Source organism: Notolepis coatsorum (assembly GCF_963971535.1).
Source record: "Notolepis coatsorum genome assembly, chromosome: 18".
Classification (NCBI taxonomy): Eukaryota; Metazoa; Chordata; class Actinopteri; order Aulopiformes; family Paralepididae; genus Notolepis; species Notolepis coatsorum.
This window is the reverse complement of record NC_140182.1, coordinates 3,526,314-3,553,373: the sequence shown is the minus strand read 5'-3', so window position 1 is coordinate 3,553,373 and position 27,060 is coordinate 3,526,314. Positions and strand designations below refer to the sequence as shown.

Below are 27,060 nucleotides of genomic sequence, written 5' to 3'. Positions count from 1 at the left end.
TACATTTTTCGGTCTTTATTATAATTTTATTTGTAATAATTTTTATTGTCTTATGTTGTCTTACTTTTCGTCTTATTTAGCTATTTTTTCTATCTTATCTAGTTGTTTTATTCCCGTTTTTATCATTTTAATGTCTTTATTATTTAATACTTTAATTTTCTTTATGTATCCTTTTGTTTTTCGTTTTTTCTGTAAAGCACTTTGAGCTGCAATCTGTATCAATGGTGCTATATAAATAAAGTTATTATTATTTTACATTTATTTTCATTTAAATTAAATGTATTTTATTTTTAGACTTTAAAGAATGTCATGTTTTTTAATTTTTTTTTACAGTGTGATGTCACAGTATGATGTCACAGTATGATGTCATGTTGTGATGTCACAGTATGATGTCACAGTATGTTCCGGTTGTGATGTCACAGTATGATGTCATAATAGAACATACTAGATTCTAGATTCTAGATTCTAGAATAGAACATTTGTGTACAATATATTCAACAATTCTCTCAGAAGCTCTCATATCTCAGAAGACAAGTGAAGATCTCACTTGTTGTTTCCGGCTACTTGTTTGTAAGATTGAATATATTCTGTAGATACAATTTAAAAATCACCACATGGAAAAGGAAACAATGTCCTGTACAATCCTTAATAAGCTGCGTCTGGAGGGAAGGTTCTGTGATGTGGTTATTAAAGTCAACAGCACTGAGTTTAACGCCCACAAGGCAATCCTGTGTTGCTGCAGCGACTATTTCAGGTAAGTTTAGCTTGGTTCAGGTTAGCTTGGTTCAGGTTAACTTGGTTCAGGTTAGCTTGGTTAGTAAAAAGATACTATACTGTACTTCTACTCTAATGATAAAAAAAAGAAAAAAATATTAATTTAATAAAAACGTAAATTTTTTTTTCATGTAATTTTTTTAAAATGGAATGCTTTTTAATTGTTTAATTTTTTTTATTTTGGACAATCAAAGTCGACTATACAAATCCTTAGTTTTTATCTTTCATCTTTAATAAATAATCTTTAATAAAAACGTTTTATTCTTTTATTTTTTTTTATGTCATAACAGAATGTCATGATGTCACAACAGAATGTCATGATGTCATAACAGAATGTCATGATGTCATGATGTCATGCTTTATATCCTCGCCATTACTATATGCCCGTCGCGGTTAAAACCTTTTAAACTAACTGTTGTGAAGGATCAGATTAAACCGAATATATATATTTATTTATGGATATATATTTAATAGTATTTGTATATCGTTTGATATCCCTTGTATATTCCTTGTACATATACACTGAATATCCCTTTAGTCTACTAACAGCCCATAATAGTTTCATTCTCTCATTGGACAAGAACCTGGCGCCAGCAGCCAAGCCCCTTGGTTCAAGTTCAATCGTGCCGACGAACATGTCGTTACTAGCCCGGTTCCGCGTAGGAATACGTCTGGCGAAATACGAATGGTACTATTTGTTCACAGCGCATATATATATGGCGCAAGTAAAGTAGAACTTTCTTTTAGTCCCTTAGCCCTTAGTTATTTACCCTCCAACCTAGTGGCAAGACGTTAAGCCTCACCCACGATACACGTGTGGTGCAGTATGGTCAACTTGGCCTCAGAATGGCATTGAGACATCGTGTGGATTAATAGTTGAATTGTCATAGTTTGGCACTATACCGTCGAGTGGGACGTATTTCTATTAAGTTAATAATAGTCTATTATGTATGGTGCATCGTTCGGTTAGAGTTATAAAGTGAGCAGTACCCCCATCGTTCCTCGCGTTATCTAGAGTCTTAACCAGGCTGGGCAGACCACGTGTGGTGCTTTCATCCAAGGAGTTCTGGGCCAGGACGAGTGGACCTGCACATTGGATTACCTTACCCGGACGACGGCGAGCCCTACACGGCTTGGATTATCTACTTGCTTTGGGTGCTTTGATTTATGCCATGGATAACAGCCAACACTGGTGAGTGTTGGAACTACCCCCCGAGAGGAGTCCAGGTGAGACGGCGCTCTACCCCGAGTGAGGTCGCCTCACGTCTCTTCGTTGTGGACCGGCAGCTACCGTCTACAAGAGGGCCCAGCTGTATTCATCTGTGGACCGAGGTTCTGTGGGCACCGTGTTCAGCACTCTGAATTCTCCCAAGAAATCGTTGGCCAGATGGGATATCGCCAGCGGCTCTCCTAACCCCCCCCCCCTACTGACTTACAACCAGCGGGACCCCCTTTTAGTATATCCAGCTATAATCATTTAAGTACCATCGCTATAGTTCCCTAAAGAACCAGGTTGTATACTTGCTTCCTGCGTAACCAGAGATTGGACATTCAATGTTGATTTGCCTACGAATACTCATTTGCCTTACAAGTGCATTCAAATCATAAATGTCATTAAGTGAACGTTGTATATACCCTTTGCTATATAAAATATTCGATTTATACATTTGTGTGGACTTGGTTTCATGGTGGGAAAGTGTTCATCATATCTATATCATGTACTGTGTGGCCAGTAGTTAAAGTACATAATCGGTAGTGGTTTAATGATACCATACTTATCAATACAGTCAGGGAATTGTACCCCTCAGTTACAATTGGTCCTTCGAGCTGGAGGGTAACTAGTGTAATATTAATATAGTGTTATAAATATTGAAATGGCCTATGATGAACACTCCACGAAACGGTCCTCCTAACGTAGAACGCCCGCGGCGCAGACGACAGACACCTCAGTACTTAGAGGATTACGCTGTCAGTCAACTACCTAGCCTTCGACAAACGGTAAACGCGGTAAAAGTAGAAAGTAAAATTATGTCTGACCTTAACGACCAGGTTACCCCGACCACAGAGGCCCTAGTGGGTTCTAATGTAACTGACCAAGCTCACGGTGGGGACCAGGAGGGAGCTGACATGCCTTTACCCCCCGCCAATACCGAAGAAGTAGTCCCCGACCAGCCCCGGGAGGAAGACAACCCTACAGAGAGAGAACTCTGCACGGAAGAAGAGGAGGAGAGCGCCGAGGAAATAGAGCTCCGGGACTCCCCAACGAGTACCGCCAGGAGCGGCTCACCTCTACAACCGTCTTCCCCCAGCGAAGCGGAGAGGATGCTATCACAGGCGTTCCTCGCCAGCCTGACAGCCTCTACCGAACGCGATCGACTTCAGGGTGAACGCGATCGACTTCAGGGTGAACGCGATCGACTCCAGACACAGCAACGGAGCGAAGAAGAGCGCATACGCCTGGAGATGAGACGCCTTCAGACGGAAGAGAATATGGCAAGAGACCGGGCCGACGCCCAGCGCGCCGCTGCCGGTGCCCAAAGAGAAGCAGATCTCACCAAGCGCGAAGCCGAGCGCGACAGACTACAAGCGCAGCTAATGGAGCAGCTGATCCTCAAGGCAACACCCTCTCCCTCCGCCAGGGGTTCAAGGAACTCGTCGAGACAACAGTCAAGGGCAGCGTCTCCTAACCGAGCAAGCGACCCTGAACTTGACCAACAGACCAAGCCTATACCCCCCGCAGACCCCCTTCCCAGACCGGTCCAAGCGAGACCCAGCTACAAGGAAGGAGCGGCATACACTGCGGAGAAGCTAAATAAACGACTACAGGATCTAGAGGACCTGATAGAAGAAGAAGAGGGAGAGGAGGAGAACCAAGCCCGACGACAGCACAGTACTCCACCGGACCAGGAGGTCCAGTACAGCCCAGGCTATACCCCCGCGGCGCTGCGCTACAGACCCCCGACTCTATTCACGGGTGAGCATGACGCACGACCAGCCCCGAGGAATAGCACCTGGACCAGCGGGCCATGGTACCCTGCCGGTACCAGCCCACAGAGAGGCGCAAGAGGAGACTCGCCTAGGAGGCCTCTCCCCCAACGCTCGCCGATGTATCAGCCATCCACGGCGTCATACATTGCCACACCGACGTTTCCAGACTTCACCTATGAGAATCGAGCACAGTACACGGAGCTCCGGATGTGCTTAGAGACAATGATGGTGGATGTCGCTGATGAACGCCACAAGTATGCAATATTACTGAAGCACCTGAAAGTACCGCGAGCGCACAATATAGCGCTAGCCTATGCCACCTCTACGACCCCATACACCGCGGCTCTAGCAGCGCTGGACCAGAGATATGGACGTATATGGGATTACGTAATCCAAGAGATAAGGCATATCGACCGCCTACCCCCAGCAACAGACAATCGCTCATTAGACGACCTGTCAATAAAAGTGCAGTCCCTGGTAGGGATGCTGGGAGCGCAACGGGAAAAGGGTATGCACGAGCTATACGCCAACTCTAACGTCGAGAGGATTTTAGAGAAGCTGCCACCCGCCAGACAAGAGCGCTTTAGGCGGCAGAGAGACCACCGTGATCCTAACGGTCCCGAACCATCCCTCCTTGATCTAGCCGACTTCCTGGCGAGAGAAGTCAGCAGCTTACGACTGGATACGTTCGTGCGGAGCACACCAAGCTCCAGAGAGGGACCCAGGAGAATAAACGATGGAAGAAGATCGGTGACTGTCATGCACCAATCAGAATCAGTACCGAGCAGTAAGAACCACAGTACCCCCTCGAGAAAAGAGAAGTGGAAGATGGTGTGCCCGTACTGCGAGAAGGAACACTGGCTGTCACAATGTGACCTGTTCACAAAGATGAATGCAGAAGAAGTGAGTCAATGGATAAAGTCCAACAGGCGCTGTTACCGATGTGCGCGCAGTCACATGGCAGCCGAGTGCCGCCTAAAGAAGAGGTGCAGTCGGTGTGACGGAGCCCACCTAGATGTCCTACACGACAGTAACAGAAGAAGGCCTGCACCTGCACCATCGAGCAGCACCAAGGCAAGTGTCATGTACATTGACCCCGCCAGCAGCAGCGGCGCCCAAGTGCTCTTAAAGGTAGTCCGTGTAACATTGAGCTACCAAGATAAAGTCATGGACACTTACGCCGTCCTTGATGACGGGTCAGAGAAGACCCTTCTGCTCGCGTCCGCTGCGGCCCAGCTGGGACTGCGGGGGAGCGAGAACCAAATGACGATTCGGACAATAAGAAGAGATTTAAAGACGATAAAAGGCGAGAATGTCTCCTTCACTATCGCAGCAAGCGGGCAGCCAGAGCGACGGTATAGGATTACAAATGCTTTCACCAGCCAAGAAATAGGACTATCACAGTACACCTACCCCATCGCCAAGCTGATGGATAAATATGTGCACCTGCGTCAACTACCTATCCCGCTCATAGACGGCGCCACCCCGACCCTGCTGATAGGCTCCGACCATGCAGACCTCATAGTCCCGATAGACCGGGTCCATACAGGACCCCGAGGCTGTCCTGCAGCAGTCGAGACCCGCCTAGGATGGACACTACAAGGCCCCCTCGCTAAATCTCTCAACCGAACAGCAGCCACTAGCTGCCTCCACTCCAGAGTGACAGAAGAAGACACCACTCTCCTGCAGCATGTCGAGAGGCTATGGACACTAGAGACAATGCCCTTTAAGAACGAAAAGAAAGACATTCGTTCTAAAGAAGACGTTTACGCCATAAACCTCCTCGAGCAAGGGACAAAGAGAGTCACAGTCGGCGGAGTGATGAGATACGCAACTCCACTCCTGAGGCGAGAGGGAATGCCCACCTTTCACGCAAAGAAAGACGCTACAGAGCGGTATCTATTGAACACAGAGCGGCGCCTAGCCAAAGACCCCGCTCAAGAGAGTGTGTACCGCGCTGAGATTGAGAAGCTAATCACAGCGGGACACGCGACAAAGATTGACATTAAAGAGGCCGATCAGACGACCAAATCATGGTACGTGCCTCACCACAAGGTCCACCACAACGGCAAGGATCGCATTGTGTTTAACTGCAGCTACCAGATCGGATCCCAAAATCTGAATAAAGAGCTCTTGCCCGGCCCCACACTCGGCCCCTCTCTACTAGGCGTGCTACTACGCTTCCGCCAGGACAAGGTGGCTATCAGCGGGGATATCAAAGGGATGTTCCTGCAGGTGAGACTAGTGGAGGAGGACAAGCCCCTGCTGCGGTTCCTATGGAGAGAGAGGATCGGAGATGAGCCCCCAGCCATCTACCAGTGGGAAGTCCTCCCCTTCGGAACCACATGTAGCCCGTGCTGTGCTACATTTGCACTACAGAAACACGTCGCAGAGGACCCAGCAGCAGATGAAGAGGTCCGACACAGTGTGAAGAACAGTTTCTACGTGGACAACTGTTTACAAAGCGTTTCGACTCAAGAAGAAGCCGAGGTTCTCCTACTCAAGCTACGCGCCTCCCTGATCAAAGGCGGCTTTGATCTCAGGCAGTGGGCCAGCAGCGACCCGCACGTATTGCGCAGCCTCTCCCCCGCGGACAAGGCTGCCAGCAGCGAGACCTGGATGGCGACCATCCCAGGAGAAGCGCAAGAAATGACACTAGGACTAGTCTGGCGCTTCAAAACAGACTCGCTCCACTATAGACACAAACCCCTGACCACGGAGCAGGGAAGGTCGACGGCGATACCGACCACCAGACGGAGTGTGTACAGAACACTCGCCAGACAATATGACCCGTTGGGATGTATTCTACCTTACACCACCAGGGCAAATATGATTGTACGAGCACTATGGGACAAGGACCAGGGCTGGGACGACCCAATACCCGCACCCCTTGCCTCCACATGGAGAGAGTGGGAGACGGAACTCCGCTCACTCCCAGGCGTCAATATACGCCGCAGCTACTTCCCACCCACAGTGAGGCCAGAGACATGCAAGATGGATCTACACGTCTTCAGTGACGCCTCCGAAGTAGCCTATGGATCGGTGGCCTACTTGCGTGCCCAAGAGAAGGGAGGAGAGATACACACCGCTTTCATCCTGGCTCGCTCAAGAATAGCCCCACGAAAGCAACAATCTATCCCGCGTCTAGAGCTCTGCGCAGCCCTAGCAGGAGCGCATCTAGCCACGTTAATCCAACGTGAACTCACCATTCCGGTGCACAGAACAATCTTGTGGTCAGATTCCACGACAGTACTCACATGGATCAAGTCTGATTCATGCAGATACAAGGTCTTCGTGGGAGTCAGAGTCACCGAGATTCAAGAGTTAACAGAAGCAGCGAGCTGGCGGTATGTGGACACCAAACACAACCCAGCTGACGTCATCACCCGGGGAATGTCCCTAGATGACCTCACCCGTCGCAACATCTACAGTGACGGACCAGAGTTCCTCAAGCTCCGGGAAGAAGAGTGGCCTACGCCCACCCCACGGGAAGCGAGTAAAGAGGAGGCTGAGAACAAGAAACCTATGTTCTGTGGACTGAGCACAGTCGCCTCCACAGACCCCAACATAGATGATTGCATTACCCTACAGAGTGCGCAGCTAAAGACATTCCTGTGGCACCACCCAGAGATGCAGCCCCCTGCCGACATTTCAGCAGCTGACTACGAAGAAGCAGAACTTCTTCTACTACAACGAGCCCAGAGAGACTCGTTCCCCGATGAGCTAGACTGTCTACAGGGAGGAAAGCCCGTCCCATCAGACAGCAGATTGCTCCAACTGGCACCCGAGAGCGACGCCCATAATCTCATCAGAGTGGGTGGTCGTCTGCGGAGAGCCCCCGACCTACCGGATGACGTTAAGTACCCGATAGTCTTGAACAGCCGACACAAGGTCACAGAGCTGATCATAAAGAAATACGACGAGGATGTACACCACGCAGGAGCAGAGAGAGTCTTCGCGGAGATCAGACGTCGCTATTGGATACTTCAAGGAAGAGAAGCAGTGCGACGCTTCCAGCGAACCTGTCTAGACTGCCGAAAGTGGCGCGCGCAGCCCAGCATACCCCGGATGGCTGACCTACCTCCCTGTCGCCTCCGACTCGGCGACAAGCCATTCCACTCCACAGGCATGGACTGCTTTGGCCCGTTGTATATAAAGAAAGGAAGAGGAACCGAGAAGCGGTGGGGTATTGTATTCAAATGCATGACCACCAGAGCGATACATATCGAACTCCTTTCAACCATGAGCACAGACTCATTCCTTATGGCCTTCCGAAGATTCACATCACGGAAAGGAAAACCGTCTACATTGTTGTCTGATCACGGGACAAACTTCAAAGGCGGAGAAAGAGAGCTGAGAGAGAGCTTCCAAGCTATGGGCCCAGAACTTAAGACCCACCTCGCTCCATCCCAGATTGACTTCCAGTTTAATCCCCCGAACGCACCCCACTTCGGTGGAACCTGGGAACGAGAAGTACGTTCTATAAAGACAGCCCTGTACGCCGTGCTTGGGGCCCAGACTGTGGCGGAAGAAGTCCTAATGACAGTCCTCACGGAGATCGAGGGAGTATTGAACTCCAAGCCCCTCGGCTACGTCTCCAGTGATGTAGCAGATGTCGACCCAGTCACCCCCAACACACTCTTGATTGGGCGGCTGGACCCCGCGCTACCCCAGACAATGTACAGGCCTGAAGAAGCGAACGGCCGAAGAATGTGGAGGTACAGTCAAGTACTAGCTGACAAGTTTTGGAACAGCTTTCTACTCCACTACCTACCGTCTCTACAGACCCGCCAGAAGTGGGTAAAAGAGAGAGACAATTTGACAGAAGGAACAGTCGTCATGATTATCGACCAGTCACTACCCAGAGCTATGTGGCCGGCTGGCCGCGTAAGCAAAGTGATCACCGGTGCCGATGGAAAGGTCCGAGCAGCTGAGGTGCTCGTCCAAGGGCGAACTTACACACGACCCGTGGCGAGGCTAATAGAACTGCCCAGACTCCCAGACACTATCGATGACGACCATGACCCCACGACTTTGTGAGTTGACTGACCCTTACAGCGGACCTTGAGTGGTAGACAGTGCGGTTAATCTGTCTCTGCTTAGCTAATTAGGTGGGACTAATTAGGGGGCGGCTGTTGTGAAGGATCAGATTAAACCGAATATATATATTTATTTATGGATATATATTTAATAGTATTTGTATATCGTTTGATATCCCTTGTATATTCCTTGTACATATACACTGAATATCCCTTTAGTCTACTAACAGCCCATAATAGTTTCATTCTCTCATTGGACAAGAACCTGGCGCCAGCAGCCAAGCCCCTTGGTTCAAGTTCAATCGTGCCGACGAACATGTCGTTACTAGCCCGGTTCCGCGTAGGAATACGTCTGGCGAAATACGAATGGTACTATTTGTTCACAGCGCATATATATATGGCGCAAGTAAAGTAGAACTTTCTTTTAGTCCCTTAGCCCTTAGTTCTTTACCCTCCAACCTAGTGGCAAGACATTAAGCCTCACCCACGATACACGTGTGGTGCAGTATGGTCAACTTGGCCTCAGAATGGCATTGAGACATCGTGTGGATTAATAGTTGAATTGTCATAGTTTGGCACTATACCGTCGAGTGGGACGTATTTCTATTAAGTTAATAATAGTCTATTATGTATGGTGCATCGTTCGGTTAGAGTTATAAAGTGAGCAGTACCCCCATCGTTCCTCGCGTTATCTAGAGTCTTAACCAGGCTGGGCAGACCACGTGTGGTGCTTTCATCCGAGGAGTTCTGGGCCAGGACGAGTGGACCTGCACATTGGATTACCTTACCCGGACGACGGCGAGCCCTACACGGCTTGGATTATCTACTTGCTTTGGGTGCTTTGATTTATGCCATGGATAACAGCCAACACTGGTGAGTGTTGGAACTACCCCCCGAGAGGAGTCCAGGTGAGACGGCGCTCTACCCCGAGTGAGGTCGCCTCACGTCTCTTCGTTGTGGACCGGCAGCTACCGTCTACAAGAGGGCCCAGCTGTATTCATCTGTGGACCGAGGTTCTGTGGGCACCGTGTTCAGCACTCTGAATTCTCCCAAGAAATCGTTGGCCAGATGGGATATCGCCAGCGGCTCTCCTAACCCCCCCCCCCTACTGACTTACAACCAGCGGGACCCCCTTTTAGTATATCCAGCTATAATCATTTAAGTACCATCGCTATAGTTCCCTAAAGAACCAGGTTGTATACTTGCTTCCTGCGTAACCAGAGATTGGACATTCAATGTTGATTTGCCTACGAATACTCATTTGCCTTACAAGTGCATTCAAATCATAAATGTCATTAAGTGAACGTTGTATATACCCTTTGCTATATAAAATATTCGATTTATACATTTGTGTGGACTTGGTTTCATGGTGGGAAAGTGTTCATCATATCTATATCATGTACTGTGTGGCCAGTAGTTAAAGTACATAATCGGTAGTGGTTTAATGATACCATACTTATCAATACAGTCAGGGAATTGTACCCCTCAGTTACACTAACGTTAGCGTTAACCGTTAAGTAGCTAACAACGCTTGCGGTCCTCTTTCACTCGTCTCTCGTAAGCTACGTCATCCCCCGCTAAGAGTCACAGGAGATGTAGTAAATACAACAGTCCTTCCATAATTCCATGAATTATGACAGTAGCCAGTACAGTAACATCATTAAGTCTGCTATAAGCTATTATCCCTCTCATGTGTGTCTTTATGCAGATCTTTATGCAGTTTTAAAGCACCTTGGCTTTGTTCTGAATGCACTTTGTTGTAGTTATCCTACAGAGAAAAGAAAATGCACTTGACTTTAATGCACATTTTGTTGTATGCAAAGAGAAAATGTTTAAATTGTACAATCTTTCAGCAGTCAGTCTGGAATTAATGTATGCATTCAAAAGTGCTGAATAAATGTTTTATGGGCCCATAATAGTGATTATTAATATTATTTAAGTTAAGTTTTGCCATAATCATGTCTTTTGCCATAATCAGGTAGCTGAAAAAAAAATACATTATATATATATTTATATTAATCATTTTTGGCATTTCGGCATTCGGCCAACTGTTTCCTATTTTCGGCATCGGTTTCGGCCAAGAATTTCCCATTCGGTGCATCCCTATAACTTTACATTTACAACTGTACAGGTACCTCCGTGCTTTAGTGATGGTGCTAAATGATGTTCATCATCTCTCTCTCTCTCTCTCTCTCTCGCACACACACACACACACACACACACACACACACACACACACACACACACACACACACACACACACACACACACACACACACACACACACACACACACACACACACACACACACACACACACCTTTCGTAATCTATACTATTTTTATTATTATTTATTTATTCCGCCGATTTTTGTCCGCTAACTCCTCCCAGAGCTTTGGCACCACATACACGTGTAAGGTATCAAAACGACCGGCTTGCTCCAAGTCTTGCTATTACTTTTCGGAAAGTTTCACCGCATCGTTTGGCTACAAATTAGAACATTTAGACGCTCCCGTTGGCCGGCGGTGCACAGGCATCACCCACACTTTCACAATTTCCCCTCGCGGAATTGTCTAGTTTTATTTGTTAGTCATTAATGTCTTATTTTACTGTTATAATTTTTTTTCTTATTGTTTACTATCTAATTTAGCTATTTTATTATTATAACTATTACATTTTTCGGTCTTTATTATTATTTTATTTGTAATAATTTTTATTGTCTTATGTTATTGTCTTACTTTTCGTCTTATTTAGCTATTTTTACTATCTTATCTAGTTGTTTTATTCCCGTTTTTATCATTTTAATGTCTTTATTATTTAATACTTTTATTTTTTTTATGTATCCTTTTGTTTTTCGTTTTTTCTGTAAAGCACTTTGAGCTGCAATCTGTATAAATGGTGCTATATAAATAAAGTTATTATTATTTTACATTTATTTTCATTTAAATTAAATGTATTTTATTTTTAGATTTTAAAGAATGTCATGTTTCTTATTTTTGTTTTACAGTGTGATGTCACAGTATGATGTCACAGTATGATGTCATGTTGTGATGTCACAGTATGATGTTCCGGTTGTGATGTCACAGTATGATGTCATAATAGAACATACTAGATTCTAGATTCTAGAATAGAACATTTGTGTACAATATATTCAACAATTCTCTCAGAAGCTCTCATATCTCAGAAGAAAAGTGAAGATCTCACTTGTTGTTTCCGGCTACTTGTTTGTAAGATTGAATATATTCTGTAGATACAATTTAAAAATCACCACATGGAAAAGGAAACAATGTCCTGTACAATCCTTAATAAGCTGCGTCTGGAGGGAAGGTTCTGTGATGTGGTTATTAAAGTCAACAGCACTGAGTTTAACGCCCACAAGGCAATCCTGTGTTGCTGCAGCGACTATTTCAGGTAAGTTTAGCTTGGTTCAGGTTAGCTTGGTTCAGGTTAACTTGGTTCAGGTTAGCTTGGTTAGTAAAAAGATACTATACTGTACTTCTACTCTAATGATAAAAAAAAGAAAAAAATATTAATTTAATAAAAACGTTAAATTTTTTTTCATGTAATTTTTTTGAAATGGAATGCTTTTTAATTGTTTAATTTTTTTTATTTTGGACAATCAAAGTCGACTATACAAATCCTTAGTTTTTATCTTTAATCTTTAATAAATAATCTTTAATAAAAACGTTTTATTCTTTTTTTTTTTTTTATGTCATAACAGAATGTCATGATGTCATAACAGAATGTCATGATGTCATAACAGAATGTCATGATGTCATGCTTTATATCCTCGCCATTACTATATGCCCGTCGCGGTTAAAACCTTTTAAACTAACGTTAGCGTTAAGTAGCTAACAATGCTTGCGGTCCTCTTTCACTCGTCTCTCGTAAGCTATGTCATCCCCCGCTAAGAGTCACAGGAGATGTAGTAAATACAACAGTCCTTCCATAATTCCATGAATTATGACAGTAGCCACTACAGTAACATCATTAAGTCTGCTATAAGCTATTATCCCTCTCATGTGTGTCTTTATGCAGATCTTTATGCAGTTTTAAAGCACCTTGGCTTTGTTCTGAATGCACTTTGTTGTAGTTATCCTACAGAGAAAAGAAAATGCACTTGACTTTAATGCACATTTTGTTGTATGCAAAGAGAAAATGTTTAAATTGTACAATCTTTCAGCAGTCTGGAATTAATGTATGCATTCAAAAGTGCTGAATAAATGTTTTATGGGCCCATAATAGTGATTATTAATATTATTTAAGTTAAGTTTTGCCATAATCATGTCTTTTGCCATAATCAGGTAGCTGAAAAAAAAATACATTATATATATATTTATATTAATCATTTTCGGCATTTCGGCATTCGGCCAACTGTTTCCTATTTTCGGCATCGGTTTCGGCCAAGAATTTCCCATTCGGTGCATCCCTATAACTTTACATTTACAACTGTACAGGTACCTCCGTGCTTTAGTGATGGTGCTAAATGATGTTCATCATCTCTCTCTCTCTCTCTCTCTCTCTCTCTCTCTCTCGCACACACACACACACACACACACACACACACACACACACACACACACACACACACACACACACACACACACACACACCTTTCGTAATCTATACTATTTTTATTATTATTTATTTATTCCGCCGATTTTTGTCCGCTAACTCCTCCCAGAGCTTTGGCACCACATACACGTGTAAGGTATCAAAACGACCGGCTTGCTCCAACTCTTGCTATTACTTTTCGGAAAGTTTCACCGCATCGTTTGGCTACAAATTAGAACATTTAGACCCTCTCCCGTTGGCCGGCGGTGCACAGGCATCACCCACACTTTCACAATTTCCCCTCGCGGAATTGTCTAGTTTTATTTGTTAGTCATTAATGTCTTATTTTACTGTTATAATTTTTTTTCTTATTGTTTACTATCTAATTTAGCTATTTTATTATTATAACTATTACATTTTTCGGTCTTTATTATTATTTTATTTGTAATAATTTTTATTGTCTTATGTTATTGTCTTACTTTTCGTCTTATTTAGCTATTTTTACTATCTTATCTAGTTGTTTTATTCCCGTTTTTATCATTTTAATGTCTTTATTATTTAATACTTTAATTTTTTCTATGTATCCTTTTGTTTTTCGTTTTTTCTGTAAAGCACTTTGAGCTGCAATCTGTATAAATGGTGCTATATAAATAAAGTTATTATTATTTTACATTTATTTTCATTTAAATTAAATGTATTTTATTTTTAGACTTTAAAGAATGTCATGTTTCTTATTTTTGTTTTACAGTGTGATGTCACAGTATGATGTCACAGTATGATGTCATGTTGTGATGTCACAGTATGATGTCACAGTATGATGTTCCGGTTGTGATGTCACAGTATGATGTCATAATAGAACATACTAGATTCTAGATTCTAGAATAGAACATTTGTGTACAATATATTCAACAATTCTCTCAGAAGTTCTCAGATCTCAGAAGACAAGTGAAGATCTCACTTGTTGTTTCCGGCTACTTGTCTGTAAGCTTGAATATATTCTGTAGATACAATTTAAAAATCGCAAAAAATCGTTAAAAAACCACATGGAAAAGGAAACAATGTCCTGTACAATCCTTAATAAGCTGCGTCTGGAGGGAAGGTTCTGTGATGTGGTTATTAAAGTCAACAGCACTGAGTTTAACGCCCACAAGGCAATCCTGTGTTGCTGCAGCGACTATTTCAGGTAAGTTTAGCTTGGTTCAGGTTAGCTTGGTTCAGGTTAACTTGGTTCAGGTTAGCTTGGTTAGTAAAAAGATACTATACTGTACTTCTACTCTAATGATAAAAAAAAGAAAAAAAATGTATTTAATAAAAACGTTACATTTTTTTTCATGTAATTTTTTTGCAATGGAATGCTTTTTAATTGTTTACATTTTTTTATTTTGGACAATCAAAGTCGACTACAAATCCTTAGTTTTTATCTTTAATCTTTAATAAATAATCTTTAATAAAAACGTTTTATTATTATTATTTTTTTTATGTCATAACAGAATGTCATGATGTCACAACAGAATGTCATGATGTCATAACATAGACATGTCTATATTATTCAAATGGGAGCTAAATATATTATACTTTATTATTATATTACATTATATTATAATATAACATGACAATATATTAGGGCTGTCCCCGACTAAGGATTTGGATGGTCGACTAGGATTGGCCAAAACTTGCTGTTAGTCAACTATTGGTCGAAAAAAAAAAAAAAAAAAAAAAAAAAGTGTATATATATATTTTTTTATTTTTTTCATTCCATTTGGGCTGTGGGGGTGCTTAATGTCTGAAGGAGTTGACTGAAGGCTTCTTGTCCTCTGCAAAAGCATGCAATTGGTCCACTGATGGATACATCTTGATATTTGTCTAGTATAGTGTGTTCATTAGATGGGTGAAATCCTCTTTCAGTGCCTCTGTGCCTGTTTTCGTAGGCAGTTAGCCTCTGGTATGCGTGCCATTAGCGTTAGCCACGCTTCTATGCCTCTTTTCTTTTGAAAAAAATGATACATATTATTTATATTATTCAAATGGAACTCAAATATGTTCCGTTGTGATATGATGTCACAGTATTATGTCACAGTATGATGTCATAATAGAACATTCTAGAACATTTGTGTATCTATTCAACAATTCTCTCAGAAGATCTCAGATCTCAGAAGACAAGTGAAGATCTCACTTGTTGTTTCCGGCTACTTGTCTGTAAGCTTGAATATATTCTGTAGATACAATTTAAAAATCCCCACATGGAAAAGGAAACAATGTCCTGTACAATCCTTAATGAGCTGCGTCTGGAGGGAAGGTTCTGTGATGTGGTTATTAAAGTCAACAGCACTGAGTTTAACGGCCACAAGGTCATCCTGTGTGGCTGCAGTGACTATTTCAGGTAAGTTTAGCTTGGTTCAGGTTAGCTTGGTTGAGGTTAACTTGGTTGAGGTTAGCTTGGTTCAGGTTAGCTTGGTAGGGATGGATGTGTCCGTCATCTAGATGCTTCAATGAATTAATTTGATTTGAATAATTTACTTTGACTGTGCTAAGACCATATACTGTACTTCTCCTGTAGAAAGATACTATACTGTACTTCTACTGTAAACAGATAGTACTTCTACTGTAAAAAGATACTGTACTTCTACTGTGAAAATACACTATACTTCTACTATGAAAATACATTATGCTTCTGTGAAAATACCCTATACTGTACTTCTACTGTAAACAGATACTATACTGTATGTCTACTGTAAACAGATAATATACTTCTACTGTGAAAATATATTAGTACACATGACAGAATGTTGCTTACTGTTTACTCATCAGATATCTCTATACTCTGCATCCAACAGAACCCTCTTCACTCGCTCAGAGAAAGCAGTCTACAGTATCCCTGGGGTGTCCCCGGGTATGATGCAGCTCATCATAGAGTACGCCTACACACGCTTTGTGCCGGTGACAGCAGAGAACCTGGAAGAGCTTCTGGTGGCTGCAGACCAGCTTCTCGTCACTGGCATAGTAGGAGCGTGCTCTGACTTCCTAGAAGGCCAGCTGTCTCTGGAAAACTGTGTCGGCATCTGGAGGTTTGCGGACATCTACTACTGCCCTGACCTGATGCGCAAGGCCCATCTCTTCATCGTGTGCCACTTTAAGGAGATGTTTCACGTCTCACAGGAGTTTGTGGAGCTGTCCCTGCAGCAACTGGTGGACATCATCGAGAGGGATGACCTGAACGTGAAGAATGAGGAGACGGTGTTCGAGGCCGTCCTCCGTTGGATCGACCACTCCCGTGAGGAGCGTAAAACACACATCCCTTTGCTGCTGCCCAAGGTAACTAATTGTATCATCACTGTATATCTGTATGTCATGTATGTCATACATGTCTTGATGAATTGAAAATGGGGGACCCTGATGTAAACAAGACAGAAGTCTTTTTCTGGTCTGCATCATTACAATTGTTTGTATTGAGCCGTACTGTATTCTACCCATTCTGCAATCTGTTAATAAAGTTTTCAATCAATCAAACAATCAATACAGTGGTTCTCAAACATTTGGGTCCAAACTGTTCCCTAGAAACAGAATTCCAGTGAAACCATCTACAACCGCTGTCTAAGTTGTACCCGCTGTCTGCTTGTCTCTTCCCAGGTTCGCATGGGCTTGATGAGGCCTGACTACTTCAGGAGCAACGTCCAGAACAACCCATTGGTGAGGGACAGCCACGACTGCAGGCCCGTCATCCTCAGCGTCCTGAACCCCCCTGTCTCCGACAGGCTCCCAAACCCCCTGACCCGCCCACGCCTGCCCCAGGAGGTCCTATTGGCCATCGGAGGCTGCAGTCACGGCAGTATTGTCATGGAGGCTTACGATATCCGAGCCAGTAGATGGATGGATGTGAGCGTTGAGGCAGAGATTCCCCGGATCCACCACGGCAGCGCTTATCTCCACGGTCTGGTCTACTGCGTCGGTGGCTTCAACAGCGTAGTGCATCTCAGCAGTGTGCGCAGGTTCAACCCTGTCACTCGCAGCTGGCTGCAGGTGGCTCCCATGCACTCACGCCGCAGTTACGTCAGTGTGGTCGCATTAGACGGCTGTATCTACGCCATGGGAGGGTTCGACGGACGCATGGAACTGAACACCGCCGAGCGCTACGAGCCTGAAACCAACCAGTGGACAGTGATCTCACCCATGCTGGAGCACAGAAGGGCTGCCGGGGCAGCAGCCCTCCATGACAAGGTGGGTGGAACTGAGGGACACAAGGTGGTAGATGAACCCAAGGCACGTTAGATCAGAAATGTCTTTATTGCCAAGTAAGCTTGCACAAAAAAAAAATTGTCTGGGTCCTTTGGTGCAACAACATTAACAGACAATTAAAGTAGAATGAAATCAAATGGAATATAAAAACTAAATTAGAATATTCTTTCTTATTACAGGTTTACATCTGTGGTGGCTTCAACGGGGCGGAGTGTCTGCTCACAGCTGAGTGCTACAGCCCAGACACCGACCAGTGGACTCTGATCGCCCCCATGAGCAGCAGGCGTAGAGGAGTGGGAGTGGCTGCGTACGGGGGACAAGTCTATGTGGTAGGTGCACACGGAGACAAATGCTTTATACTAGATATTTGTATAGATATGTATTATTTGACTTGCAATGCTCCTGTGACGCCCTCATTTCCCTAAGTGGATTAATACAGTGTCTGCCTGCCTGCCTTAACCACACACTAAAACATTCCTCTCATGTGTCCTGTCCTCAGGTGGGAGGGTACCATGGGTGTGACCGCCTGCGTAGCGCGGAGGCCTACAGCCCCTTGACTGATTCCTGGCGCGCCCTGCCCTACATGCTCACCCCCCGCAGCCACTTTGGCATCGGGGTGTTGGATGACCTGCTCTTCGTGGTCGGAGGCTTCAATGGCTTGAACAACATCTCCAACGTGGAGCGCTACGACCAGAGCAGCAACAGGTGGACTGTAGCCGAGAACATGAAGACCCAGCGCGGTGATGTAAGCTGCTGCATAATGCATGGCCTGCCTAACATGAGCCAGTACGCCGCTCCCCGTGGCGCCCTGCAGCGACCCCTGGAGGAGGAGGAGGAGGAGGAGGAGGAGGAGGAGGAGGAGGAGGAGGAGGAGGAGGACGAGGACGAGGAGGACGAGGAGGACGAGGAGGACGAGGAGGACGAGGAGCAGCAGGAGGAGGAGGAGCAGGAGGAGGGGGAGGAGGAGGAGGAGTAGGAGAGGGAGGAGGAGGAGGAGGAGGAGGAGGAGGAGGAGGAGGAGGAAAGGGAGGAGGAGGAGGATGAGAGAGAGGAGGAGAATTACACCTAGTAATTCCGACAATATCTGTTTTTAGTTTGTGTAATGTAATATCTGTTTAGTTCGTTAAATGTTGGAGTGTTCCTGTTCCACCCCAGGTGAAAATCTGCATAAAATGTATACCTAGGTAAATGGAATATTGCTCCACTTCTACAAGGGCTATTTGCATATTCTTGGTATCTAGGTACATCTATGGACCTCAGTGAATGTATTGACATTGTCAGAAATATTGTGTCTATTACTAGGCTTGCTTAAATTGTGATGAAACAAAGGAAATATTAATTATGATTTTTCTTTTCATCTTTGACAGTGAATAACACCATGATAATAATGACCAGACTTAAAAAACTGCCACTGACCTCGTTCAGTACCCTCTTGAGATCATGTGTACAAAAGATCTAAGGAAATTAATAAAGGGAAGATGATAAAACCGAAGGTTCTGTATATACAGTACTGAATTCTCCCATCCGGACCAATGCTATTTGAAATATTATTATAGAATATAGAATATATGCTTATACATTACCTTATTATAGCCAATTCGCACATTTATATATATATACATATAGTATCTTTCAAATGCCCGAGTTCAATTTGGATTTAGTATCACCAGGCGTGCATAATAACAGATAATGATATCTACTGTAATTCACTGTAGTTTTCTTTTAATTTTTCTCACGGTGCAACCATTTTGAAACTAATTTCAGATCTAATTGTTCCCACATGCTAACAATAGGTAGGAGAAACTAACTGCCTTTCAATATTTGTCAAATCGTTACCTTTTGTGGCTTATTATGGCGAATTATTATAATTATTGCCATATTCATAATTCAACTCTGAACTTTGAACCCCCATAAAACTTGAAGGGAAATGTAGTTCGGAAAAATGTCAACGCTGATCCACAGCTATGAATGCCTTCGACAAAATGGCCGCCAAAAAACTACAATTCCATTTTTTCTAAATTTTCAAAATGGTCGCCGGCTCGGATTATACTTCCTCAAAATGAGAAGGTAAAACCATATTATGACACCTTTAACCTATTGCTAACCTATTGCCAACCTAACGTTTTACATTCTACATGCTTTTGTGACATGTTAGTGATGTTACTTGAAAACGGTTGATTTTAAAATCGCTAATTATTTCCATCACGCATACAAATATGCCTATATGATCATAATGTCAAAAGGGGTCGGTACCGACCCCGTGGGGGGGAACAGGTTAAACATTTATTAGACCAGTCCAAAATAAATCCTAAGAAATGTATAAATTGGAGAAATATGGTACAGCTGCTCCACCCTTGACAAAACCAAAGACTGGACACTGTATTCTGAATTTTTCGACCACCAGAGATGGTCACCTGTAATAATAATAATAATAATGGATTGGATTTATATAGCGCTCTTTGTGACACCCCAGAGACCCCAGAGCGCTTACAGAGTCCATTATTCGTTCATACACAGTCATACCGGTGGTGGTAAGCTACAATTGCAGCCAGAGCTGCCCTGAGGCAGACTCACGGAAGCGTGGCGAATAATCATCGCCTACGGCCCCTCCAACCACCACCAACATTCATTCACATGCATACACATTCATACGAGGTGTGTATGATATATGATCGACTGTCGGGTGATCGACTGTCCCGGAGGATAACGATTATGTGTGGACTAATGTCTCCCTCTAAGGGTTGGTTGATGTAATAAAGATTGTTTTTTTTCTCCCTATTTATGATAATATTTTTGGTTGTTAAGATGTGATTATGTAATCTATATTATCAAACAGGGTGGAGTGTCGTGGAAAATATTATCATGTCATTATAGACTTTCATCATCATATCTGTTCTAATGTTACGTCTTGCAAGTGTGTATAAACTATAGTCTGACTAGACCTCTTGGTCACTTTATGGCCAGATGCTAGTGTGTGAACATGATGTATCTGTTTGTAAACTCCTTTCATTGTGGCCACGGTGAAATAAACTGTTTTCTATTATTAATAATAATGACTCAGAATGATTTATAAAAACGGCTCATCGTTTTGTCCTTTAATATTTCCCATTACAGATCAGCCAAAGGTGGTGGCGGTGACGTTTCTTTCTTCTAGTAATTCCGACAATATCTGTTTTTAGTTTGTGTAATGCACATAATATGAGTACTTACACCCCCAACCCAAGCAGATCACTCACCTTTATTGTTGCAGGCGATCCACTTGGTGTTTTGTGCAAAGGTCATCTCTCTGCCGATGAGGTAGGTGAAGACGCGAACCTGAGACCACAAACATGGGTTCAGTTCAGTGCCACCGGGAGAGGTAAGAGGGGGCGCTTTGTTAGTTTGTCTCCTTGCTGCCCTCTAGTGGTCAGAAAATGGTTATTGCAGCTTTAAGGTTAGGGTTAAGGTCAGGGGGGTCTGGAAAGTCTGTCAATCTTTTCAGGCAGGATCCCGATATGTGGGATAATTCTGCTCTGTTCTATATATATATATTTCTTTATATAGACAAGATGTCCCTACCCTACGTTAGGGCTGGGCGATAAAACGATAACGATAATAAAAATTCAAAAAAAGTGATTATTGTGACATGCAACAGGGCAGCTTTAAACCCAGAGACAGTGGACAGACTTGTCTTTCTTGCCTGCAACTTAAAGTAATGGCTCTGCTTGTCCAAATGACAATACTGACCACATTGAGATTTATTTTTCTCTTGTCCATTTATTTTGTTTGGTTTCTAATTTAAAATACAGTTTGAAACCGTCTGTACACAGTAGGCTATGTGTGCTAGCAGAACTAGACTCCAGTCGCGAGTCACGGTGCACATGTGCGGTGGTTTGTCCACCAAAAAAGCGCCAAAAGATAGAAAATAAACTAGCAGAGCCAGAACTGTTCAACTCCCCTGGAGCCACAGCCACTTTTTTTTTTGGTACTTTCGCTTTCAAACCAGCTGCAGCCTGAGAACTGGAGTGTGAGGGGCTGTAACACTAAAGATGGCGGCAACAACAAAGAATTGCTGCAAAATAAACATACATTTGTTGTTTAAATAATAATAATTACAAAAAAATATATATATTTTTTTATACTAATAAAAATATTGATAATTATTAGGGATGCTCGATATTGGCTTTTTTACCGATACTGATATACCGATATTGTCCAACTCTTAATTTCCGATACCGATATCAACCGATATCAACCGATACCGATATATGCAGGGTTTCCCCCCCAAAAAATTGGAATAATTTCAGGTAATTAACATTACATATCTCTTGTTGTGGAATTAACACAACATTATGCATACTTTTGACAATAAATAAAATCTGAATTTGTTCTTACTTGCTTGCCTGGGTAAATAAAGGTTATAGAAATTTAACAAAATTATAATAATAAAAAAGAATTTTTAAACCGATACAGATATTTTCCGATATCACAATTTAATGCCGATATCGGCCGAATTTTTTTATCGTGATAACATTTTTGGCCATATCGCCCAGCCCTACCCTGCGTTCAGGCCTTATAGACGAGGTGTCCCTACCCTGCGTTCAGGCCTTATAGACGAGGTGTCCCTACCCTGCGTTCAGGCCTTATAGACGAGGTGTCCCTACCCTGCGTTCAGGCCTTATAGACGAGGTGTCCCTACCCTGCGTTCAGGCCTTATAGACGAGGTGTCCCTACCCTGCGTTCAGGCCTTATAGACGAGGTGTCCCTACCCTGCGTTCAGGCCTTACAGACGAGGTGTCCCTACCCTGCGTTCAGGCCTTATAGACGAGGTGTCCCTACCCTGCGTTCAGGCCTTATAGACGAGGTGTCCCTACCCTGCGTTCAGGCCTTATAGACGACATGTCCCTACCCTGCGTTCAGGCCTTATAGACGAGGTGTCCCTACCCTGCGTTCAGGCCTTACAGACGAGGTGTCCCTACCCTGCGTTCAGGCCTTATAGACGAGGTGTCCCTACCCTGCGTTCAGGCCTTATAGACGAGGTGTCCCTACCCTGCGTTCAGGCCTTATAGACGACATGTCCCTACCCTGCGTTCAGGCCTTATAGACGAGGTGTCCCTACCCTGCGTTCAGGCCTTATAGACGACATGTCCCTACCCTGCGTTCAGGCCTTATAGACGAGGTGTCCCTACCCTGCGTTCAGGCCTTATAGACGAGGTGTCCCTACCCTGCGTTCAGGCCCTATAGACGAGGTGTCCCTACCCTGCGTTCAGGCCTTATAGACGAGGTGTCCCTACCCTGCGTTCAGGCCTTATAGACGAGGTGTCCCTACCCTGCGTTCAGGCCTTATAGACGAGGTGTCCCTACCCTGCGTTCAGGCCTTATAGACGACATGTCCCTACCCTGCGTTCAGGCCTTATAGACGAGGTGTCCCTACCCTGCGTTCAGGCCTTATAGACGACATGTCCCTACCCTGCGTTCAGGCCTTATAGACGAGGTGTCCCTACCCTGCGTTCAGGCCCTATAGACGAGGTGTCCCTACCCTGCGTTCAGGCCTTATAGACGAGGTGTCCCTACCCTGCGTTCAGGCCTTATAGACGAGGTGTCCCTACCCTGCGTTCAGGCCTTATAGACGAGGTGTCCCTACCCTGCGTTCAGGCCAGTTGAACTCCTCGAACACCGACTCGAAGTCCTCCATGGCCCCATCCGTGATCAGCATGATGGCCTGGTTACACATGCTGCCCTGGCCGCTGGCCCTCGCCTATAGGAAGGAAGGAAGCGACACACAGGGAACCATCCAATGATGCCAACTCTGTATACGTCTGCATGGTACGTGTGATTGAGTGAGTATGAGAGAGAGGGAGGGAGGAGAGAATGGGGAGGGGTAAACGATAGAGAGAATGTTAGTGAGAGGGAGGGAGGGAGAGAGAGAGAGAGAGAGATGGAGAGAGAGATTATGTGAATGCACACACTCATTCACTCACTCACTCACTCACTCATTCATTCATTCATTTACTCACTCACTCACTCACTCACTCACTCACTCATTCATTAATTTACTCACTCACTCACTCACTCACTCACTCACTCACTCACTCACTCACTCACTCACTCACTCACTCACTCACTCACTCACTCACTCACTCACTCACTCACTCACTCTCCCCTTAAGATAAGATACGATCTTCCTTTATTGATCCCCTTGGGGAAATTCAGGCATCATAGCAGCGTGGGGGGGAGGGGAGGTACAGGTAGAAGAAGACATGATACATAGAATAATAGTACAGTGGAGAAGTAAAAAAAAAAAAAAAAGTAGTGAAAACAATATAACAATATAATTAACTCTGGACATGCGCATATTATGGGCAAGTAGGCGGTGTGTAAAGAGGTGTACAACCAGTTCAATCTGGGATACTTGGCGTCTACGACACTGTGTGTCCCTGTGTGTCCCTGTGTGTTGTGAACATATCCCTTCTGACCCATCAGTGCATCCATGGAAATGCCCCCCTCCCCCCCTACCTCAAAGATCTCCTCACCCCAGAACCCTCCACCCGTAACCTTCGCTCCGCCAACACAAACCGCCTCCTTCCCCCCCAGGACCAAGCTCTGCACCCTGGGGGCCACCGGGCCTTCTGCTGGGCTGCTCCTCGCCTGTGGAACGCCCTCCCTGACCACCTCAGAGCACCAGTTTCCTTTAAAAGAGGACTTAAAACATACCTCTTCACCAAAGCCTTCCCTTAGTTTTAACCTTTTATACACGCCTTGTGTGTTTTATCCCCTTTTTTTATGCCTTGTTTTTTCTTAATTGCCTATGTTTTTAAAGTCTATGTTTTACCCTGTAAGCACTCTGAGATTTGGTTTCCAAATGTAGAGTGCACTTTAAATTGAATGCATTACGTGGTGCAGTGGGCAAGGCGCTCGCAACGAATGCTGGAGACTAGGCTCGAACCTCCTGTTTGAGCCCCGCTCTCCACATTGCTTTCAGTTTAGCTGGTCGTCCACAGTAATACACATTGGCCGTATTACGGGGAGGGAAACTGAAGGGTGGGGATCGGGCGTTGTGGACAGCGACTCCTACAGGTCGGTTGGTGCGCCTGCGCAGTAGAATCAAGAAGCGACGGGGGTGGCGTCCCTCCAAAGCCCAGACCCCCGACGCTGAAAGATCGAGCAGCGCAGGTGAAAAGATGCGACGGCTGTTACCTCGAGTATCGGAGGGGACTCGTGCTATGTATGACTTAGTCCACATTGCAGCCGGCTTGTGGGAGGCAAGAAACAGCGTTCAAAGACAGGGGAGGGTTGAATTGGACGAGACGAAAATTGGGATGGGAGAAAAATAGAAAATGGGAGAAAAAGTGGATAAAAAAAAGAGGACTTAAAACATACCTCTTCACCAAAGCCTTCTCTTAGTTTTAACCTTTTTATACATGCCTTGTGTGTTTTATCCCCCTTTTTTATGCCTTGTTTTTTTTAATTGCCTATGTTTTTAAAGCCTATGTTTTTACCCTGTAAGCACTCTGAGATTTGGTTTCCAAATGTAGAGTGCACTATAAATTGAATGCATTATTATTATTATTATTACTACGGGGGATGTTCCCTGAGGGCATGTTGGATGGACACCAACCTCGTTGAGGATCTTGAACGACTCCTTCATGGCCTTCTTGATCTTGGCCTCTCCTTTCACATGCAGGTCCTCCACCAAGAGCTTGAAATGCTGCAGACAGACGGAGAGGAGAGAGAGAGATACTGAGTGAGAGGAGTTTCAAGTTCAAGTTTCAAGTTTGTTTATTAGTTGTCATAGTAAAATACAGAATACTTTATCATGAAATGTTTTTTTCTGTATGAGCCACTGGGAGTGTGCTATAGATAAAAATAGATAAAAAGTATAAAATAGAAAGTCACAAGTACGTCAAATAAAGTGTTCAGTCAATATACATAATTATATACAATATGCAATACAGAGTAAAACGAGTAACAGTGAGGCAATAGTGCTGCTGCTTTTTATTTTGTTCAAATTATTTAGTTAATACGTTAATAAGACTATGGGCGATTTCATGACGGCTTCCTGTCCTCGCGTCTAGTGCTGAAAATATACACTTTGACTGCTGTTTTGATAGGGTTAGGGTCTTTACTCTTGGCTACATTTGAAAAGAAAACACAACATTGTACTTATTTGAGATAGCCGTGTCAGAGATAATGACTGTTTGGCAACATGAAGTGAGGCTAAGCGTCGGAAACCTACATTTTCAACAACAGAAAGGGGCTGGTCGTCCAGCACAATAAATGTGGTTATTTTCTAGGTTTTCTTCAGCTTTGCTTTGTTACTGTCTGCAGGGAGTTTCTCTCGCTTCTGAATGGTTTCCAGCGATGTTAGCTGCTGCGACAAAACTTTTCCTCTTGGCATTCGTTGCACATATGAACTCGGCATACTCCCTTTCCATGATTAATCTGCAAGTGTTGTGTGGTGTTGAAGTTTCCATTGTTGCTGCCACCCCTAGAAATACTTGCGTTGCAGATATTACACGCGGCTGTGTCGTGTTATTCCACAAGTATACATGCGAGTCCTCTGTATTTGTTTGTGCGTGTCTTCATTCTGTTAGCTCCACCATACAGGTCCGTTATTATCCGCTCTTAGTCTACTCTGCCCTGTGTACCTGTCTGTGACCCCAGTACGGTGGCCTGTACTCTGTGTCGTATTAATGCACACACATTAGCATAACACCACAGGCTGTTTTGCCTTTCTCTTCTTTGAGCTTAAAATAACTCCACACAGCTGACATGATCGCGGCGCGCTGCTAACAAGTTGACTAGTTGACAAGTTGACTACTACTGTTCACGTGATAGCATGCTTTACGGCCTGTATCGGATCTCCAATCCTGTGAATTTGGCCAGTATCGGACCAATACCGATACTGAGTATCGGATTGGTGCCATCCCTAGTTCCTTTTATATTATCTCATGGTAAACTGCAGGCATTTCAAATTGAGGTACATGTGCATGTTTTAACAAATCAGGCAACCTGAACACCTAGAATAAGAAGCACACCAAAAAACAAAACACTGATATTTTTTACATTTAAGTTAAATTATTAATGTTCGGTTATGACATCATACGGTGACATCACGAATGTTCCAGAACATTCGATCATGACATCATACTGTGACATCAGACATTTTCTAGAACGTTTGGTCATGACATCATACTGTGACATCACAAATGTTCCAGAATGTTCGATAATTTTTTTATTTATTTTTATTTTTAGTATTTTGTATTTGATTTTTTTATAAATTTTTAAACAAACACATAAACAAACATGACAACACAAGATTAGATATACAAGCATTAATTAACAGTGCACATCCAATGAAATCACCATTTAGTTAAATGTCTTATACAAGATATACCCCTAATACCTGCTATCTAATACCCTACACACATATGGTCCTGCTCGCACCCCCCCCCCCCCCCCGGACCCCCCATTGGATAATCCATCCATTATCA

The 27,060-nt window shown here is 44.0% G+C and overlaps 2 protein-coding genes across 2 annotated transcripts in view; one reads left to right on the top strand and one right to left on the bottom strand.

The window, feature by feature from the left end:
* Positions 1–27,060, bottom strand: part of LOC311244795 (voltage-dependent calcium channel subunit alpha-2/delta-4-like) — a gene marked incomplete at both ends in the record, with an annotated part of 181,251 nt that overhangs the window by 76,524 nt on the left and 77,667 nt on the right. The window contains 3 exons of the mRNA XM_084334483.1: positions 20,824–20,902; positions 23,211–23,324; positions 25,185–25,274. Coding sequence (XP_084190609.1) covers positions 20,824–20,902; positions 23,211–23,324; positions 25,185–25,274 — 283 coding nt within the window. The remainder of the gene's footprint in view (positions 1–20,823; positions 20,903–23,210; positions 23,325–25,184; positions 25,275–27,060) is intronic.
* Positions 15,815–18,109, top strand: LOC311244769 (kelch-like protein 10; the record flags this gene model as incomplete). The annotated part of the gene is made up of 5 exons (XM_084334456.1): positions 15,815–15,822; positions 16,189–16,653; positions 17,107–17,569; positions 17,767–17,920; positions 18,087–18,109. 5 exons carry the CDS (start codon positions 15,815–15,817, stop codon positions 18,107–18,109), a joined length of 1,113 nt encoding a protein of 370 aa, XP_084190582.1.